The 22,257-nt window shown below is 42.5% G+C and overlaps 1 protein-coding gene across 1 annotated transcript in view; it reads left to right on the top strand.

Moving 5' to 3' along the window:
- LOC114029430 (coiled-coil domain-containing protein 50-like) overlaps positions 1-22,257 on the top strand; it is a 57,763-nt gene that overhangs the window by 8,728 nt on the left and 26,778 nt on the right. Inside the window, exons 3-5 of the mRNA XM_027843863.1 lie at positions 13,224-13,286; positions 18,431-18,560; positions 19,167-19,257. Of these exons, the coding sequence (XP_027699664.1) occupies positions 13,224-13,286; positions 18,431-18,560; positions 19,167-19,257 (284 nt within the window). The remainder of the gene's footprint in view (positions 1-13,223; positions 13,287-18,430; positions 18,561-19,166; positions 19,258-22,257) is intronic.

Below are 22,257 nucleotides of genomic sequence, written 5' to 3'. Positions count from 1 at the left end.
ATGCCAAAGTCAGAGGAGAGAGGGGGTCGTATTTGAGAGGTGTCGCAAAGGTGAAATCTGCAGACCTTGGCAACAGGTTGGACGGGGAGGTGAGAGAGACTGAGGTGTCCAGGATGACTCCTGAGACACTGAGAAGATGGTGTTGCCCTCTAGAGTGAGAAGGAAGGTGGGAGGTGGGGAGAGTTTGGGGGAAAAACAGTGAGTTTGGTTTTGGACGTGTCAAGTGTAAGACGTAAATTGGACACGGAGCTTGAGCTATCTGAAAGGCAGGTAGAGGTGGGAGACTGGACATCAGCAGAAAGATTGGGGGAGAAAAGTAGATTTGAGAATCATCGGCGTAGAGATGGTCATTAAATCCATGAGAGCTGATAGGAGGACCTAGGGAAGGAGGACAGAGGGAGAAGAGAAGTCTCTTTCAGGTTTGCAAAGTGCTTTACAGATAGTATCTCATTTGATTCTCATAACAGCCCTGGGAGTTGGAAGCTATTATTTTACAGATGAGGAAACTGGGGCAGGTAGAGATAAAGTGACTTGCCCAGGGTCACACAGCTAGGAAATGTTTAAGGCCAGATTTGAACTCAGGTCTTCATGACTCCAGATCCAGCACTCTATCCACTGTACCATCTTTGACAGAGATGGGGAACCTGCAACCTTGAGGCCATATGGCCACATGGCCTCAAGGTCACAGGTTCCCCACCTCTGCAAGGCTACAGGTTCCCCACCCCATTAGGATTTCAAAGAAAATCAATTATAACACAGTTATCAAAACATTTTTTTTAAAACAAAAAACCAAGAACCCAGGTTAAAAACCCCTAATCTATAATTGTCTTCTATTTATACCGCATGTAGCTTAGAAGTACAGTTTTTCCTCATATTCTCTCCTGCATGAAAATGTGAATTCCTTGAGGACAGGGAATGTGTTTTTGCCTTTCTTTTTAATCTCTGGTGTTTAGCACTCTGCCTGGCCCATGTTGTTGTTGTTATTGTTATTCAGGGAATAGTGGAAGTAATAGCAATGACATCAAAAACAACTAGCGTTTCTTTTGCTTTTGAGTCATTTTTCAATCGTGTCCGACTCTTTGTGACCCTATTGGGAGTTTTCTTGGCAGAGATACTGGAGCGGTTTGCCATTTCCTTCTCCAATTCATTTTGCAGATGAGAAAACTGAGGCAAACAGGGTGAAGTGACTTGCCCAGGGTCACACGGTAAGGTCTGAGGCCAAATTTGAACTCAGGGCTTCCTGGCACCAGGCCCAGTGCTCTATCCACTTTGCCTAGTCGCATAGTTAAGCGCTTAATTGAGGCTTGTTGGCTGATAGACCATCAGAGCATTTCGGAGTTGGAAAAGGCCTCAGTAGCTATCTAAGTCACTTAACCTTTGTGAGCCTCAGTTTCCCCATTTGTAGAGTGAGAATAATCATATCTGTAGTGCTTACCTCACCAGGCTCTTTTGAAGATCAAATGAGAGAATGTATGGGAAGTGATCTGCAAACTTTAAAGTGCTATGTAAATGCCAGTGGTTAATATTACCAGTATCTACTAACATGTTTGAATAGAGCCATCACTGATTTTTTACAAGTAGGTCATTTAAAAAGTTTGTCATACATTTCTAACTATGTCCCAGAATTTCAGAGTAGGGAGAGACTTCAGTGGCCAGCTAGTTCAAACCATACTTGAAAAAGAATTCCCACAATAACATACTCATTTTCTAGCCTTTGTTTGAAGGCTTCCAGGGATAAAAAATCAGCTGGTGACATAGTGGATAAAGATCTAGGCATGTCGTTAGAAAGATCTGAATTCAGATACGGCCTCAGACACTTCCTAACTGTCTACTGTATCCGGACAAGTCATCGTAACCTCTCTTGGGCAAAGTGGGGATAATAATCACGCCTACCTCTCCGGGTTGTTACGAGAATGAGATGAGATTATATTTGTAAAGTGCTTTGTAAATCTGAAATTGTTATAGAAATGCTAGCTGTCGATATTGTTCTTATTGTAAAATACAAACCACTTAGCTTGGCATTTTAAACACTTCACAATTTTACCCCTGATTTCCAGCCTGATTTCACATTCCTCTCCCCTTGTGAATTCTTAAATTCCAGCCAAAGCGACCTCCTTCCTCCCCTTGGCCTCTGAGAATCCTTAGCTTCCTTCACATCAAGGCTGGAGTCAGTATCTGCGTTCTCCTACAGGAGGTCATTCTTGATTCCCGGAGTTATTGATGTACGTTGTACTCTATAGGGAGTAAGCTCTCTGAGGGCAGGGACTGTTTTGTTCTGTAGAAGCCTTTCTCAGATGCTGCCTCTGAGCATTTTCCTTATCCTAATCTCTCCAGTTGCTAGCTTCACTCTCCCTCACCCCATTACTCATTTTCTTGGGGACAAAATCACTCATAAGCAAACAGGAAATTAAAATTATGCTCAAATTGTTCCCTAATATATCACTGTCATTGGAGCAAATTGACTTTTTCTAAGTACGCATTTTAGCAGAACTATTTATTTTGCAAAAATGTCACCAATTTGGGCGGCAGCCTAGTGGAAAGAGAGCCGAATAGTCAACAAGACCTTTGTTCAGGGCTGGCCTCTGATTCTGACTGGCTTTGTAAACCTGGCCAAGTCATTCTCTATGCCCCAGGCAACCATCCAAAACTATAAATTGCAGAACTGGCATAGTTCTTCATTGGTAGAGACAGTTTTCTCACTGGGAGTTCCTTGTTTCAGTGAGATTATGGGTCCTGTCTAGTATTTCATATTTACTTATGTAAACTCATGTTGGTGTTTCCCCAGTAGAATGTAAGCTTCCTGAAGGCAGGGATGGACTGTTTAACTTTTGTTTTTGTATCCCCAGTGCCTAGCACAGTGCCTTGTATATAATAAGCACTTAATGAATCCTTTTCGAATTAAATTAAACCAAGAGGTTAATGAAGATTAAATGTGGTTGATCTCTTAAAGAGTTGTAAAATTTTTATTACTCTTTAGAAGAAAAAAAAAGTTCACCTGTAATCTGTGTTGCTGGGGAGGCTGAAACTACTAGATTTGAGCTGCAGTGGCACCAAGATAGTGAGCACGCAGAAGTGGGAGAGCACCAGGCTGCCTAAGAAGGAGTGAACTGGCCCAGTTCAAACCTGGCTTAAGATACTTACCAGCTCTGTGACCTTGGGCAAGTCACTTAACCTTTGTTTGCCTCTGTTTCCTTAACAGTAAAATGGGAATAATGAAAGCAACTGCCTCTTGAGGTTATCGTGTGAATGAAATGAGATAATATCACATTGCCTGGAATGTAGTTGATGCTTAATAAATGCTTGTTCTCTTCCCAGGTCAAAAATGGAGTAGATCAAAACTCCTCTGCTAATCAATAGTGGAAATCAATCCATGAGTTGCCACTATACCTCCAGCTTGAGTGGCATAGGGAACTTGGTCCCAAGGAAAGGAAAGGAGTAGAGGGAAGGGAAGAAGGGAAGGGAGGGACAGGAAAAGAGAGAGAAAGGAAGAGAAAGGAAAGAAAGAAAAAGGAGAAAAGAAAGGAGAGAGAGAAAAAAACAAATTACATATCCTGAAACTAAGCCTCCCTTTGAAACCCAGGAGCTTCAGTGTTTATTTGGTTGCTTTAAAAGTATAAATAATTATATGCTAAGATTGTCTGTGTACAATCAGTTTTGTTTCCATTTTAATGCTGTGTTTGGCTTTCCACCTTTGATTTTGACCAGGAAGATGAACTAATACTCCCTGAAATTGATTGAGAGATCCCTGCTCTCAAAACAACTGGTAAGATTGCAACTCCCCCACATAGACAGTCATCACCTTCTCATAGATAGGAAGGGAAGGAGAGAGGGAAGGAAAGAAGAGAGGGAAGGGAGGAAGGAAGGAAGGAAGGAAGGAAGGAAGGAAGGAAGGAAGGAAGGAAGGAAGGAAGGAAGGAAGGAAGGAAGGAAGGAAGGAAGGAAGGAATGGAGGGAGGAAGGGAGAAAGGAAGGAAGGAAGGAAGGGAGGGAGAGAGGAAAGAAGGAAAAGAGGGAGGGAGGGGAGAGAGGATGCCTCTCCTCAAGAGTTTATATTCTATTGGATTCCCTGAAGTATTTAGTCTAAATTTAATATTTATGTTAGTAACCTCTCTCATGGAAGAAGATACTACAGCTATCACCTCCATTTTACAGGTGAGGAAACTAAGGTTACGATCACGGTGACTTGCTCATGGTCACAGAGTAGGTGCCAGAAAGAGGATCTGAGCCCAGGACTGAGCTATGCTGTCTCTCAGTTGACGCCTGAGGACTCATTTTTGTGTCTCTCCCTATGTGTACCAGTAGCTGTTTATTACTTTGAGAAACACAAATTTTTAGTGAGAAGCCATTGGCTACCAACTCTTTGCTTGAAATGGAGAAAAATCAGATCACCTTTGAGATCTACGTTGGTCTCAACACTTAAACTAAGACCAGTAGATCCAAGTACGCCAGTTCTCTTTCGGTGATGATGTACAACTGAGAGTCATGGAATGTTGGCCCTCTTCTGGGATCTCTCCCAAACCCCACTCAAACTTTTTTTAGGTCTCCAGATTGTAGCTTACTACTTCTCTCAGGGTTCTAGCAGTAACCCTGAGGGAGTTGGGTTTTTCTGGTATTGTTGCTCATGAGCCCCCATCCATTATGCTTCCCAATATCAACTAGCCAGGTGATATCAACTAGCTTTTACAAAGGGTTATATATTGAGGTGCTATAGCAAGAACCCTTGGTGTAAAGCATTCCCCCCAGGTCAAGGGGAATACTGTCCCACACACTAGGTTTCTAGCAAGAGTGGTTCAAACTTAAGGAACATATGTTCTTGGTTATTAGAACTTTCTGGTTATTAGAACAAAAACAACAAGACCTAGAACTGAAAGATTCATTTGTTGTTGTTCAGTTGTTTCTAACTCTTTGTGACCCCATTTGGGGTTTTCTTAACAAAGATACTGGAGGGGTCTTCCATTTCCTTCTCCAGCTCATTTTATAGATGAGGAAACTGAGGCAAACAGGATGAAGTGACTTGCCTAGGGTCTAGATGCTAGTAAGCATCTGAGGCTGGATTTGAACTCAGGAAGATGAGTCTTCCTGACTCCAGGCCCAGCACTCTGTCTACTGTGCTACCCAGCTGCCCCTAAAGTTCATAGAGAACATCTAGTACAAACCCTTTGTTTTACAGATTAGGAATCTGAGGCCCAGAGAATTTTAAATGATTCTCCCCAATCATGTTAGATAGTAAGTTAGTAAGCCTTTGAGTCTCAATGCCTAAAATAAGACTAATGGGTTAGTAAATGGCTGAGCCCTGTTTTGAACGACTCCAAGTTCCATGCCTGGCCTGGTTATAGACGACCTTCATTCCTTGGCTTCATAGTAGACTTCCTTTCTTCCTGTAAATCCCGCAGCCCAGTGAGATGGTGACCTTTGGGGACCATTTAAAACTGTGTTGGAGAAGATCAATGAAGAAATAAAACAATGCCTTCTTTTTGATGATCAGCTGGGGCTTGTTCCTATCTGTGATGTCACTGTTTTCTTCCTGCCAAGTAATATATGGTCAGTTCCCCTCCAGTATTATTCCATGGCACAGACAGGCATCATTGACCGTCATTCATTCTCCTCCCTCCCTTCCCTGCCTGTCTTCCCTCCCCCATTAAGAATTTCCATTGAGAGGTCAAGCTGCTGAGGTCATAATCTTTTCCATTTGAAGTCTCCCCTCACTAGGTTTCCTTAGACAATATCCTGTTCTTTCCTTTATTCCCCAGGAGGTAGTGAGGACTCTCCAACTGTCAGCTGGGCGGGACCTTTCCATCACCTCCTAATATGGTTTAGCAGATATGTGAGAGGTGGCCTTCCTGCTAGTGATTAGGGAAATAGATCATCAGCAAATAACTCCGAAGCCCTTGACTGAGCAAAGGCTTCTAAATTTTAGATGAGATGAGATTAGATTCAGAGCCTGATGGGACCTCAAAGACCCACCTCCCACATTTATATACACATACACATTATATATATGTGGGGAGAGAGAAAGAGAAGGAGGGAGAGGCAATTCCTGCCTTCAAGAGGCTTACATTCTAATAAGGGGAGATAGCACATGTAAGGGAATGATAGCCAGGGAAGGAGGAGTCTGGGGAGCTACAAGGATCCATCTTGTTTTTATTGTTCTGTCATTTCAGTTGTGTCTGACTCTTCATGACCCCGTTTTGGGTTTTGGGTTTTGTTTGGCAAAAATACTAAAGTGGTTTGCCATTTCCTTCTCCAGCTCATTTTTACAGATGAGGAAACTGAGGCAAACAGGGTGAAGCAACTTGTGCAGGGTCACACAGCTAGTAAGAACTGAGGTTCTTAACCCAGAGGTTAAGTGATCGGCTCAAAGTCACACAGCTGTTTGCTGGCTGAGCTTGGATTTGAACCCAGGTCCTCCAGCTTCAAATTCAGTAGTCCTGCCAAAGCACCATGATGCCTTTAGCTGTAGACATAAAAGTGTGGTCCAGAGAAAGACCAGAATCCAGTTGTAAATATACAGATTAATCAACAAGCATTTATTAAGGGCCTGCTATGTGCCTGGCACCATGCTGTATGTAGAAATTATTGCCTTGGAAAGGGAAATAACCAATTCTTAGACACGAGACAAGGGTAAAGAAGATAGTTGAAAAAGATATCTAAGTGATATGAGATGAGGAGGAGGAGGGGAGAAGGGGGAACTCCCAGTGAATGATAAATACAAACGTGTTAAAGTCCCTGCCCCCAGCAGGCAGGTGTGTATTGAGTTCTGGAATGAATTTGAATTCCACTTTAAAAAATTATATAAATTAAAATTAAATTAATTTAAATTAAAATAATTTCATTACACTGTCCTTTTATGGAACTGAATTTCTGCCAGGTTCAAAGATCCACAACTGTATTCGACTCCTAGACAAAATCCAAGAGGCAATATTGTCTTTCTCTGCGGAAAAAAATGCCTCTTTTGAAGGATGGTCCAGAGTGCTTTGGAGACACTCCCACAGGGAGTCAGTTGAACAGAAACTTATTCAACATTTGCTTGTTTCAGGCACCAAGCTTAGGCAGTAGGAATTTAAAGACAGAAATGAAATAGACCCTGCCTTCAGAGAGCTCACATTCTACGGGAAGGGGGTGGGGAGAGAGAATTAGATCGATAGAACCGTGCAAGCTAAACCAAATTATATACGAAGTCACACAAAGCAATTTTGAGAGGGAAAGGGGTGGGAGGTGGCACTTTGTGCTTTGAAGGGTCCGAGAGGGGGGAGGTGAGGAGAGAGTACATTCTGGCCGTGGGAGACCCCCTCCCGTATAATGTACAGACAGAGAAGGAATGTTGAGTAATGGGACCAGTTAGCAAAGCCAGTGTCATCCCAACAGCCCATACATGACAGGACCTGATGAAATGAGGTTAGAAAAAAGGGGACCACCCCCTAGAGAAGGGCTTCTCTATGCCAGGCTGAGCAGCTGTAATTTTGTTCTAGAGGCAATAGGGAACTATGGAGGATTTTTGAGGAAGGGAGTAGTCTATGTTTTATGATCATTATTTTGGAAACTGGAAGCAGGGAAACCAATCAGGAGGCAATTTCAATAGTAGAGATAATAAATGTAAAGCACTCTGAAAACCTTAAAGGGCTATCTGTATAAATGTAAACTATTGTTAGCGTTATTATTATAGGAAAAAATGAGTAAATTTATGTATTGTGTGGTAAACTGGTAACTGCTTTGCTAACAATTTTTAGACTTTTCCATTAAGTGGAAAAACTAAAACCTCAGCTGTTGTATCAGTTCTGATACAACAACATCAGTTTCTTTTGTTGACCTACACTACAGATGGGCAGCTAGGTCTTCGAATCAGGAAGACTCATCTTCGTGAGTTCAAATCCAGCCTCCGACACTTACTAGCTGCATGACCCTGAGCAAGTCACTTCACCCTGTTTGCCTCAGTTTCCTCATCTGTAAAAGGGAGCTGGAGAAGGAAATGGCAAACCACTTTAGTATTTTTGCCAAAAAAAAAAAACAAACCCAAAACCCAAAATGGGGTCATGAAGAGTCAGACACAACTGAAATGACAGAACAATAAAAACACTATGGATCCTTGTAGCTCCCCAGACTCCTCTTTCCCTGGCTATCGTTCCCTTACGTGTGCTGTCTCCCCTTATTAGAATGCAAGCCTCTGGAAGGCAGGGATTGCCTCTCTCTTTCTCTTTCTCTCTCTCTCTTTCCCCCCATGTATGTATATATAATGTGTATGTGTGTGTATATCCCCAGCTTAGTATAACGCAGGCCAGGTTGATAGTAACTGCTTAATCAATTCTGTTCGTTCATTCATTCATTCATCGCTGTGTCTCAGCAAAGTTCACTTTTAAGCTTATGACTCCCAAATAATATCTCTTGTCCTCACACCCACATTCCAGTTCTGTATTTCCAACTGCTTACACATTTCCCCCAGACTCCTCTTGTCACTTCAAACTCAAGTCTAAAATTAAACCAGTCACCTTTCCTCGGCTTTCCTTCCCCAATTGGCTGCCTCTGTCAGTGCGTAATCATTCTCCCAGTCAGCCAGACTCACCACCTTGTACTCCCCTTTGATTTATCCCTCTTCTTCATTCCATCTCTCCACAGCTACTCAGTTTTTCCTGTGAAATATTACTCATTCATCTCTTCTCATCCGGGCTCATTGCCACCACCCTCTGAGATCAAAGCTTTTTATCACTGCCTGGATTTCTTTAGCAGCTTCCTTGGTAATCTCTTTGACTAGTCTCTACCTTTTCTAATCAGGATCCACACCACTGCCAGATTAAACTAAGTCAGGATTTTCGTCATTCTCTTTCCTTCCTGCTGAAAAAATCTTCAATACTATTTTCCATTGTTATGTGTTAAGTTTTTTGCATGATTAAAAAACTATCAATGACCTTTTGTTTTTATATCACCCTCATTTCCTAATGTATTTCTATTCTGCCCAGTCCTTGTAACAAAGGATTTTTTAAAAATGGGGAGGGGGTGTGAAGAGGGGAGTAATTCAGTAAAACTTACCAAAACACTGAATAAGTCTGTGTGTTTTCCACCCTCCAAAAATGGAAACAGGTACATTTTCTCATCTGTTCCGGATCATTATAATTATGCACGATTCAGTTTGGGTTTTTGTTTTTCCCATTTAAATTATTGTAGTAACTGTATTATTTTCCTGGGTCTGCTTATTTTGCTGTGCATCAGTTAATTTAAATCTCATGTTTATCTGAATTCTTCGTATTTGTTTCTTAGACCACAATAATATTTCATTATATTCATGTACCACATCTTATTTAACTATTTCCCAATGAAAGGGCATCTACTTTATTTCCAGTTCTAGTCTGCGAATATGTTGGGATATAAGGAGTATGCTGGTAAATGTTTAACAACTGGCTCTCAAAAAAAAAAAAAAGGTGTACCTGATACATTTTTTAAGTCTTATCTACATTATTAACATTTTCTCCATCACTTTCTTAAGTCTAGACAGTAAACAAAATAATAAATCAAACAATAATTTGTGGCCTTTGTTGATTTCTGCGGTATAAAAGCTCACACTGAAAATTTAACAGTTGGCCCTCCATGGGGACATACCTCTTTGACTTCCTTGAAGTATATATGCCTGGCAGTGAAATCTCTGGGTCAAAGGGCATGAAACATTTTAATTGCTTTTTAAGCATAATTCCAAATTGCAATTACAGAATGGTTGGACCACTTCATAACTCCATCAATAGTGCATTGATATACCTTTCTTTCCACAAGCCCTCCATCACTGACTTTGCCCATCTTTTGACATCATTGCCCATTTGCTGAGGATGAGGTGAAACCCCAGAGCTGTTTTGACGTTTGCATTTTTTCAGTTAGTAGTGATTTGGGGCATTCTTTCATATAGCTCTTAATAGTTTGTAATTTTTTTTCAAAAGTGTTTATTCATATCCTTGGATCAATTATCCATAGGGGAAGGTCTGCCTGCCTGACTTTCAAGGCCTTTAATAATTGTCTGTCCTTAGGCAGTGTGGTCCAGGAGAGAGAGAGAACTAGATTTGGAGTCAACAGACTTGGGGTCACTTCTTGGCTTTGACATTTGCTACCTGGACGAGCAAGCTAACTTCTCCAGGCCTCTTCTAGAAGCCAGAAGGGGCCTGAGTTGACCTAGATCAACCCCTTCATTTTACAAATGAGGACACTGAGGTCTAGGAGATTAAGTGATTTGCTTCAGGTCACATAGTAAATTCCAAGGGTCAGATTCCAAGGGTCTTAATCAGGGAAATGTTACATGGGAAATATAAAGTCCTTAGTTTAGGTTCAGAAAATTAATTGTACCAAGTACAATATGAGGATTTAGTTTATAATAGGCTGAGTGTGCCAAGTGATAAATTGGTGGCCAAAAATGTTATTTCAGCACTCAGATACACTAATAAAAATATTTTTTCCAATTCAATTTAATTCAGCAAACACTTAAGTGCTTATTGTGTGCCAAGTTCTGTGTTAGGTGCTGAAGATACAAGGACAAAAACTAAAAATACCTACCCTCAAACATCTTATATTTTATTGAGGTGCTGCCACGTATCCACAGCTAAATAAATGCCAGAGATGTTTAAGGGTAGAGAGTGACGTGATCTGATCTGTACTTGAGAAAGATCATTTTGACAACTCAGTAGAGGCTGGATTGGGAACTTGAGGAAGAGAGACCAGCATGGCAGCTATTACAGTAGTCCAGGTGTGAGGTGTTAAGGAATTGTACCAGGGGAGCGGCAGTATCGTAGGAGAGAAGGGTGAAGATACAAGATATATTATGAAGGTAGAAAGACCAGGCCTTGACAACAGCTTGGATATGGGGGCTGAGAGTTAATAAGGGGTTGAGGATGACACCTAGGTTCTGAGCCTGTGGAACTGGAAAGATGGTGGTGCCCTCAACAGTAATGTGGAAGTTTGGAAGTGGGGAGGGTTTGGGGAAAAGATGATGAGTTCAGTTTGGGACGTGTTGAGTTTAAGATGTCTACAATCTGAGATGTCGGAAAGGCAGTTGGAGAGTTTGGGACAGGAATCAGCAGCATAGAGATGGTCATTAAATCCATGGGAACTGATGCGATCACCAAGTGAAGTAGTAGAGAGGGAGAAGAGAAGAAGACCCGTAACACCCACAGTCAGAGAGCGTGACCTGGATGGAGAACCGGCAGAAGAGACTGAGAAAGAGCAGGAAGAGCAGAAAGGTAGGGGGGAAGAGGACCAGGAAAGGGCAATGTCATGGAAACCTCAAGAGAAGGGAGAATCAAGGAGAAGAGCACAATACCCAGGGTCGAGGCTGAAGAGAGGTCAAGCACGATGAGGATTGGGAGAAGGCCACCAGATTTGGCAACGAAGAGACTGTAAGCCACTTTGGGGAGAGCAGTTTCAGTCGGCCTGGAAAGCCCGACTGCAAGTAGCTCAGAAGACGGTGGGAGGAGAGGAGGTAAAGGCACCAGCATAGTCAGTCTCCTCCAGTTTAGCCAGAAGAGGGAGGAGAGAGATAGGATGATAGCAGTGACTGAGACTGATTGAGACAACTCGCCTTCTTTAATTGTCCAATTAAACGTTCACTAGGCACCTCAGAAATTTGCAAATGCTGCAAATTAGGGCTTGCTTTATTGCTATTGTCCAGACTTAAGAAAATGGTGGAGAAAATGGTAATGATGCATATTAAGCTTTAAAATGTGTTATGCTTATATTCCTCCCCCCGTCTCCTATACTACCCCCCAAGAGCTGGATACCAGCACACCCATTTACCAGTCATACCGTAGGGGGCTTCATGTGTCAGGCTGAAGATTTTGTACATCGTCCTAGAAGCAATGGGAAACCACCGTCTAAATCAGTGGAAGCAATGAGTCCACCGTACTTTACCCTGCTACATGAGGAGTTTTGTGTTTTGATTCCCGGGCTCATATTTTAAGAGGAACATTGACAAACAAACATTCCATAGGAAGATGATGAGGATATTGAGAATTCTAAAGACCATGACACATAATGAATACTTGATAGGATTGGGAACGAAGTTCTCCTCCAAGAGGAGAAGACCAGGGGAAGAGTGGGGCATGATGGCTGCCTTCAGTTACGTGAAGGGATGTCCAATGGAAGAGAGATGAAACCAGATGTTCTTCAACCTACAATCCATGAACTTGGGTTTTAAAACATTTTTGGTAACTGTATTTCAATAGAATTTGTTTCCTTTTTTGCTCCTCTGTATTTCATTTTATCCATTTAAAAATAAGATTCAGATAAGAAGTCTATCATTGTTGTCGTTCAGTCATTTCCATCGTGCCCAATTCTCCATGACCTCATTTAGGGTTTTCTTGGCAAATAAACTCGATCAGTTTGCCATTTTCTTCTCTGGCTCACTTTACAGAGGAGGAAACTGAGGCAAACAGGGTGAAACGACTTGCTCAGGGTCACACAACTAGTAAGTGTCTAAGGCCAGATTTGAACTCAGGAAAATGAGTCTTCCTGACTCCAGGCTCTGCCCTCTATCCATAGCACCATCTAGCATCAGTTTTACCAAAGGGACCCCTGACACACAAAAAGTTTCAGACTTTTTCTGTTTGATCCCAGGGGAGGGCAGAACTAGGAGCAGTGGGTGGTAGTTGTAGGTAAAAGATGGCAGCTTGGTGGTGCTTTCCAATGATGAGAGATATTCCCAAATGGGATGGAGGCAGTCTTGCAAAGTAGTGATCAATGTATCACTGGGAATGGTTAACCAGCTGCTGGATGACTGTGTTGGGGGGGGGAGGGGGGGATTGCTGAGAAGCTGAACCAAATGACCCCTAAATGACCTCACCAGATCTGAAGCTAAGGAACCTTAGAGAATCTCTGACCCAGTCAACCCCATCCTTTCACAGCTAAGGAGACTGAGACCAAGACAGATTAAGGCAATCTGGTCACACAGGTAAGAGGCCCTTCCAACTCAGAGCCTCTCTGTTTCAGGTATGGCCCATCTTCCAACTAGATTATAGGATCTTTGAGGGCACATGGTTGCTTATGTATCCCCCAAGGTCTGGAGCACTTAGAGAGTATTCCATGATTGAGACCATTTCCTTTCTTTGATCATCCAAAAATCTCATGTGATTAAAGGCCCCGGTTCATTCATTTCCAAAACTTGTAATGTCAAAAGGAAGCAGTATTTCTTCCAATCAATTGTTATCTTACTTTTTTATTGGTTTTTTGTTTTTGGTCTTTTTTTTTTTTTTTTTGGACAGTTCGTCAAGATTTTGCTATCCTTGAAGATGGAGCCCTGGCCCATTGTTTGCAGAAACAAGAAAGTAAGTCTTTTTTTTTTTTTTTTTTTTTTTTTAGCAGTTGGGGTTAAGTGACTTGCCCAGGGTCACACGGCTAACACAGCTAGTAAGTGTCAAGTGTTTGGTCTGAGGTCAGATTTGAAATCAGGTCCTCCTGACTTCAGGGCCGGTGCTCCATCTGCTGCGCCACCTAGCTGCCCCAAAAGTTAAGTCTTTAGAAGCCAGAATTACCCTAACGGCAGCATGAAAAAAAAGAGGCTCATTGAAGCATCTTGTTTTTTACATCACAAATATTTCCCAGCACCAGCTATTCTCCCCAGTTCCCCATCCAAAGACACAATAGACGTGGAGCATCTATGTTTTACAAACAGACACCAAACCAGTCAAACCAAGCAAACCAGTCAACACAACGACGGATAACTTCTGTATGTAGGGGAGGGGGTGTTTTTAATTACATGTCCTCTGCAGTCAAGATTGGGCATTGCATTTCTTCGGAGTTCTGCACTTTAGTTATTATTGTTATTTATGTTATTGGAGCCATTGCACATGCTCTTCTCTCAGTTCCATCTGTTTAAAAATGCCTTCTTACACATCTCTTTTGTTTCCCTGGAGATCCAATGCTTGTTTAAATGTTTAAAAGCTTGTTTCCTTCCTTCCTGTCTGTGCCCAGCAGTGGGATCTCTGAGTAAGATACAAGAATTCTTTCCTGATCTTTTGCAATTGACTGAACTTTGTAAAATTGAGGTTTTCCTCCCATCCACAGATCACAAAGAGTGGTAAGGTGAGGAATCAACGCTCAACCCACTTGCAGGACTGGGGTTCTGTCTGATTGGTCCTTGGCTTGCTTCCCTCCTTTAACTGCTGCTCAGCTGAACGTTATTTGCATTGTAAATTCAATATTTGAAAAAATAAAAATAAATAAGTATAAAAATAATAAATGAAAGATAAGTAAATGAAAAGGATTTTTAAAAAACAAATGAAAGAAAAATCAATGAAAAATATAAAAATAATAACTGAATGAAAGAAAAATAAATAAATAAATAAATAAAAGGCAGAATGAAAATAAATAGGTGAAAACAAACAAATGAATGAATGAATGAATGAATGAATGAATGAATGAATGAATGAATAAATCTGCTTATCTTTCAGGCCAAACAGCGCTCTTCCCTGCCCTCCTTATCGTATGCCGCCCTACTCAATGGAATACCTTGTTAGTCTTTCATCTAGGATTTCAATCATCATTTGGCAATGCAGGGGATAGAGCTCTGGGCCTGATGTCAGGAAGACCTGAGTTCAAATCTGCCCTCAAACACTAGCTGTGTGACCCTGGGCAAGTCACTTCACCCTGTTTGCCTCAGTTTTCTCATCTGTAAAATGAGCTGCAGAAGGAAATGGCAAAATCACTCTACTATCTTTGCCAAGAAAACCCCAAATGTTGTTGTCACGCAGAGTTTGAAATGACTGAATGACATCAAGCAGTCAGTCAGTCCATACAAACAGGATAATTGTAATACCCTTTTGGGGATGGTTTGAAAAATAATCAACTTCTGCATTTTAAAAAATTCACTTCTATATCAACAGCAAGAGCAATAATTACAGATAGTTATAAGGGGTGTCAAAATTTGCAAAGAACCTCAGCTAGATCACCTCCTCTGAGCTTCATACACAACCCCAGGGTAGACACTGCAAGTATTATTATTTCCACTTTACAGATGAGGAAGCTGACTCTGAGAGAAGGGAACCGACTGACTGGTGGTCACAGAACTCAGAAATGGCAGATTTGATGTGAATTTTTTTATGTGAATTTTTTTTTTAAGGCAGTTAGGGTTAAGTGACTTGCCCAGGGTCACACAGCTTGTAAATGTCAAGTGTTTGGTCTGAGGCCGCATTTGAACTCAGGTCCTCCTGACTTTAAGGCCAGTGCTCTTTCCACTGCGCCACCTAGCTGCCCCTAGAAATGGCAGATTTGAACCCAAAGCACTGCAGACGCTTCTCTTCTCCATCTCCGCAGCCACAGTGAGATCAAGCTGCCATTGCTCCTAGAAAGAGTCTTCAGTCACCTCCCCTTTGGCCCCACTCAACGCCCCTGGGACTTCCCAGAAGGAGATACCCCTCCCCATCTCCTGGATCTGTAGTCTTTTCCTATTAGAAAATAAGTTCCTTGAGGACAACGACTGTCTCCCCTTTTTATTTGTATCCCCAGTGCTTTCGCACAGTTTCTGGCGTATTTGTGGTGGTTCAGTCATGCCTGACTCTTCCTGACCCCATTTAGGGTTTCCTTGGCAGAGATACTGGAGTGGTCTCTCATTTCCTTCTCCAGCTCATTTCATAAATGAGGAAACTGAGGCAAACAGGGTAAAGTGACTTGCCCAGGGTCACACAACTAGTAAGTGTCTAAGGCTGGATTTGAACTCGTGAAGATGAGTCTTCCTGACTCCAGGCCCGGTGCTCTATGCACTATGGCACCACTTTGCTGCCTTCTGAGAGCCTATATGTCCATAAGTATGTATACATTATTTCCTTCATTAGAATGGAAGATTCCTGAGGGCAAGAACTGTGCTTTTGCTAGGAAGTGTAGGAGGGCAAATTTGAACTCAGGTCTTCCTGACTCCAGGCCCAGAGCTCTATCTACTGAATCACCTAGCCAAACAGAAATTAAGTGACTTGCCCAAGGTCACACAATTAGTGTCTGAGGCTGGATTTGAACCCAGGTTTTCCTGACTCTAGGCTCATCTCTCTATCTACTGCACCACCTAGCTGCAATGTCGGACACCTCGTGAGCCTTAATACATGTCTTTTCATTCATTCAGGTCTTACTGACTCCAAACACAGCCATTCTGGCACTTAAAAAAAAAACCCTTTATTTTTCAAGCTTTAGGCACCATTAACCAATTAAAGAGGTCTCAAGATGGATATTGGGATGTTTACCCCCTACTTAAAGTCAGAAAATAGGTATCAATGTGGTGCCTCATTCTCCAAATGTCTAATCCTTTGACTTCTCCACTTACTTCTCCAATGGAGTTTTTTTATTATTATTTTAATGGACAGTGTTCTTTTAATGGTTCCCATTTTAGGACTTAATGGAAAGCAGACTGACATCAAGGTTTTATACAGAAGGTCCATTAAAAGAATGGCATAGAGATGGCCTCTTGGGACAGCCGACCTCTCCATGATCTCTTGTGATTGGAGCAAATCACTTTCTCTGCCCTAGCCTCAGTTTCCTCATCTAGAAAATGAAGGGATTGGACTAGATGACCTCCTAGGGCCCTTCCATCTCTAAATAGGAAGGAAGGAAGGAAGGAAGGAAGGAAGGAAGGAAGGAAGGAAGGAAGGAAGGAAGGAAGGGAGGGAGGGAGGGAGTAAGGAAGGCTTCTCTGCAGGTGATAGTCTTAAAACAGGAGATTCTGCACCTTTTTTCTATCCTGGACCCCTTTGGCAGTCAGTCTGGGGAAACCTACTCCTCAAAATTATTTCTTTAGATGCACAAACTAAAGTACAAAGGATTACAAAGGAAACCGATTGTATTGAAATAGAGTTATAAAAAATTTAATTTAAAATCCTTTAATTCACAGACCCCAGGTTAAGAATCTCTGTTTGGAACATGCTCCAGGACACTGAAAGTGTGAGTGACTTGCCTAGGGTCACTGAACCAGTAGCTGCGGGAGGTAGGGCTTGACCCCAGGTCGTCCTGCCTCTAAGGCCAGCTAGGCCAGCTATCTATCCACTAGGCCGTGTTGGTTTGAAAACCGTAAAAGCCTTATGACAATGTGATTCATGATGATGTTACAAGTTTTGCTGTAAAACCGTGACCAGAAAGCTCAAAACTGATTAGATTTCTGGAGATCAGAGAGAAGTGACGTCAGGTGTCATCGACGCAGAGTCAAAGCCTTGGAGTCAGAAGAGCCGGCTTCACATCCCACTCGTGACGCCTCTCAGCTGTGAGACTGTGGACCAGTTAATTTATCTCTCAGTGCTTCCTTTCCTTCATCTGTAAAATGGGCATAACACCTGTACTACAGAGCCCTCACAGGATTGGTTGTGAGGCTCGAATGAAATAATGTAGGGAAAGTACTCTGAGGACTTTGATGTTCTCTGTCAACATCCATCTTCATCATCATCATCATCATTAATATTATTATTACAAAGGGAGGTCTTTACACATCAAAAAGCCAGTTATTAGATTAATAATAAAAATAATAAAAACATTTATATATTATCTACTATGTGCCAGGCACTGTGCTAAGCACCTTACAAATATTATCCCATCTGATCCTCACAACCGCCCTGGAGGTAGATACTGTTATTTATAATCACTTTCTGACAGTCTTCTATTCCCTGGATATGTGCCCTTAATGCTGCCCCCTCCTCAGTCCCCGTCTGTGACTGAAGCTCGAGTCGCCACCAGAGGGCGTTCCCAGCCTTTCCCGCCCCAGCCTACTAAGTCTATGGTGAAGCATCACCTCTGTAGCCCTTAATGGGCTTCTGCAATCTCTCATCTTCCAGATAGGTCCATGTTATTCTAGAGCTCACTGGCCCCCTCCTGCCGTTTAGCTGCTGCCAGGATGGACTGCCCAGCAAAGAGGATTTGTTCAGCCAGCTCTGCTCAGCACAGGGCTTGTCTGGTGCCTTCCTTCCATTGGGATTTAATTAGTATCTGTCAAACTGAATTGTTTCAACAAACCTCTCTACATGCGTCTTTCTGGATTTCTTTTGAAGTTTCCTCATAAATGACATTCGTCTCCCGACCCCAGACATTTTCACTGGCTGTCCCCCACGCCTAGAATGCTATCTCCTCATCTCTGTCTAATGCTTCTCCTCTCTTTACTATCACCACTTCATCCTGTCTATGGCTTGTCGTCTCCCCTGTTAGATTGTGAGCTCCTCAGGGCAAGGACTGATTTTTCCTCTCTTTGTATCCCTGGCACTTAGCACACTGCCTGCCTGCCTGCCTGCTTTATCAGTCCAGTGAGGGCATCCGACTTCTGAGGTTCTCCATGCGCTAAATCTCTGATCTTATGACAATTTTCCCAAAACTGGTTATTTTAAAAGCCTCAGGATACTTCTTCAACAACTAACGCAGGTAGGCAGGTTGAGGACTATGCAGATGTGTTTTGTTGCAAATAGAGTGTCTAATCAGGCTGTTCTACCCCCTTTTTTTTTTCATACAGTCGAACAACATTATGCCTCCAATGTGCAGAAAAGTCAACTTGTTCAAATGGACATTCGGATAGCCCGGAAACTACAAGATGTGGAAAACCAGGGAAGCGAACTGGGAAAATCTCACCAACAGAAAAAAATGTAGGGGAACACTGAGCCTTCATCCTTCACCCCTAGTTTTTCTATTCCACAAATTCTTTGAACTACCCCCCCCCCGTTTTTGTTTCTGTAACTCCTACTAGGGAAGGAAGCCTGGGGAGATGGAAGGAGGAGGGGATTTGTCATCAAAGGTTTTTTATTGTTCGGTCATTTCAATTGTGTTTCACTCTTCATGACCCCATGTGGGGTTTTCTTGGCAAGGATACTGGAGCAGCTTGCCGTTTCCTTCTCCAGCTCATTTTACAGATGAGGAAACTGAGGCAAACAGGGTGAAGTGACTTGCCCAGGGTGACACAGCTAGGAAGTGTGTGAGGCAGGATTTGAACTCAGGTCCTCCTAATTCCAGGGCTGGTGCTCTATTTACTGCACCACTTAGCTGCTCTGCCTGGCCAGTAGTAAGTGCTTAGTAAGTGTTTGTGAATGGTTAGAAGCAGATCCAGAAGTTGGGTTATTCCTTTTGGGCCAGCAGGATCATTTCCTGCTTGGAGATGTTCCTCGGCCTTGCACACCAAGGTTGAAAATCGAACCTGCTCTATGGGATGTGCTTGGTTTGTCCCCCGCTTACTCACCCTTCTCACTGATATTTAGGGAGGAGAGTGACTCAGAGCTGGCTCGATCAATCCAGGAAGAAATTCACCGGAAAGCAGAGGAGCGGCGGCAGAGAGAAGAAGATGACCAGGTGTGGGGCAGGCGGTGCCGGGGCTTGGCCCTGCCCAGACTGAGTGGGGAACGTTGGGTTCCTGTTGAGGCACCGTGGTGTGGGAAGGATGCTAATAAGCCGGCAAGCCTTTAGAGGATGCCCTGAAACCCACGACCTAACATTCAGATTTCTGGTTCTAATCCCTTGCTAGACAGTGACAATGTCCTTTATAATTCATTTGTCTACTGTTGGTCAGCCATTCAGTCATGCGTGACTCTTCTTGGACTCCAAGGACCATGGCCCACCACGCTCTCCTGTCCTCCACTATCTCTCTAAGTCTCTCCGAGCTCACGCTCGTTGCTTCCGTGACACCATCTCTCCATCTCATCCTCTGCCATCCCCTTCTCCTTTTGCCTTCAATCTTTCCCAACATCTGGGTCTTTTCCAGTGAATCGCGTCGTCTCATTGTGTGGCCAAAGTATTTAAGCTTCAGTCATTTCTCAAGGGCCCGTTTCAGTGTCACGATCAATCTATCTCTGATGTCGTTGAGGAGGGTCCTCCCTTTACTGGTGGAGACCACAGTCCTTCCTGTGCAGCTTGTCTGTACCCTCCCATAAATCTGCCATAGAGGGCTCTGAGAACCTCCCTTTATGTATGCTGAATTTATGGGCTACCAGTGCAGTACATAGGGAATCAGATACCCCTTGTGTTCCCTTTCCTGGGCCTCAGTTTCCTCATCTGTAAAATGAAGAGATCAAACTCAAGGCCCTCTGAGACTTAGACTGTATGCTCCTTGAGGACAGGGCCTGTTTTTTGCCATTCTTTATATCCCCATTGCTTAGCACTGTACCTGGCACATAGTAGATACTTAATAAATGCTTATTGACTGACTCTAAGATTCCTTTTAGTTCTAAATCTATAATCCTGTAACCCCTGACATAGAAAGGATTTAACAAATGCTTGTGGATTGAAGAGGTCTGTGCTTTTAACAACCTGAAAGGTCATGACTCTTCTGAATTATTATTAATAATAACAATTCATATGATGCTTTAACAGTTGCAAAATGCTTTTACATATATTACCTCATTTGATCCTCGCAACAATATTGTGAGGTAGGTGTTATAGAATCATTATCCTTGTTTTACAGATGAAGAAATTGAGGGTTAGAGGGGTTAAATGACTTGGAGGATTTTAGGTAGGAAACAAGCATTTATTAAGTGCTTATTATATACCAAATGCTGTGGTAAGCACTTCATAAATATTATCTCATTTATCCTCACAACAACCTTGGGAAGGAGGTGCTATTATGATTCCCGTTTTACAGTTGAGGAAACTGAGGCAGGCAGAGGTTAAGTGATTTGCCCAGGGTCTCACAGCTGGCAAGTGTCTGAGGCTGAATTCGAAACCAGTTCTTCTTGACTCAAAAGTCCAGCACTCTATTCACAAGTACATCCAGCCTCTGGTGAGGCCTTTACTGAAATAATTTCCGGATCTCTATTTCCTCATCTATAAAATGGACTCGGAGGTAGGAGGGTACAGAGGTGTAAGAAGTCCTGGGTTCCATTCTCATGTTTTATTTTTCGCTTGGGTAACTTTAGGAAAGTCACTTGATCTTTCTGGGCCTCAGTTTCCTCCTCTGTAAAATGAGGGTTGTTGGAGTAGATGGCCTTGCCTCCTAGATCCCTTCCAGCTCTACACCTATCATTCTATTTAATTAATTCAATAAATATTTAATAAGTGCCTACTATATGCCAGGCACCGTGCTAAGCACTGGGGATGCAAAAAGAGGCAAAAGCAGCCCCTGTCCTCAGGGAGCTTACAGTCTAATGGGGAAGACAACATGCAAACAAACAAATATACGTGTGTGTGTGTATATATAAATGTATACATATACATACACACACATACCAAGCTATCCACAGTACAAATAGGGATTAAAGACAGAACACACTGGAATTAAGAGGGATTTTGATTATACCTTTCTGATCATGCATTTCCTTTTCTCATGAATTACAGTGGCAAATTGAAAAAATAATAAGCCATCATCTTGTATCTTGGATTTCATTGTATGAATCACCATATTTATTTTAGGACACGGTAGACTTTGGAGATGAGAGCCCTACTGGTAGTTGGTCTTCACTGCCCCCTTGTGGTGAAGGTTTTTAGAACCCTCATTTCCTTCAAATTTCTCCTCATTGTTTTTTCTTTCATAAAGAAACCTGAAAGGGTCCGAGATTTAGAATTGGAATCACTGCCATTGTAGAGATGAGAAAACTGAGGCCCAGAGAATAAAGGGATTTACCCAAAGTCATCCAAGTTCTTAAGTGGTAGGGGTGGGATTTGAACCCAGGTCTATTTCAGCTCCAGAACTATTAAGCACATAGTAGGTGCTTCATAAATGTTTATTGATTGATGTTTCTTGAATTCTACCTTTGTAAATTCTTACAGAAGGATTTGAGGATCTTCGAGCCTAGAGATAACGAGAAGACTTTGGGTCTCTTGTAACATGCAATTTTGCCCCCTTTCTTGGTAGCCCAATAGATAGAGCACTGGGCCTGGAGGCAGGAAGACTTGAGTTCAAATCCTTCCTCAGGCACTTATTCTCTGACCCTGAGAAAATCACTTGACCCCTGTCTCCTTCAGTTTTCTCATCTGTAACGTGGGGATAATAATAGGCCCTACCTCCTAGGGCTGTTGTATATCCTACCTGGAGAAAGTGTTTATAAAGCACTTTGCAAACCTTAAAGAACTATATAAATGCTAGCTAGATAAGTAGAATTGCTATTATTATCAGTATTACATCCAGCACTTCTGGGAGGAGCTGGCCACATAAGTCTGTGAATTGGTTACCCTAAACTGAGGCTGTAGAAAAAATAGAGTTCGCGGCAGGTAGGTGGCGCAGTGGAGAGAACACCAGCCCTGAAGTCAGGAGGACCTGAGTTCAAATTCAGCCTCAGACCAAACACTTGACACTTACTAGCTGTGTGACCCTGGGCAAGTCACTTAACCCTAATTGCGACAGAAAGAAAGAAAGAAAGA

Source organism: Vombatus ursinus, unplaced genomic scaffold (genome assembly GCF_900497805.2).
Source record: "Vombatus ursinus unplaced genomic scaffold, bare-nosed wombat genome assembly UNPS02014932.1, whole genome shotgun sequence".
NCBI classification, from domain to species: domain Eukaryota; kingdom Metazoa; phylum Chordata; class Mammalia; order Diprotodontia; family Vombatidae; genus Vombatus; species Vombatus ursinus.
Note: the sequence above shows the minus strand (reverse complement) of the source record. Positions and strands in the feature narration are given on the sequence as shown.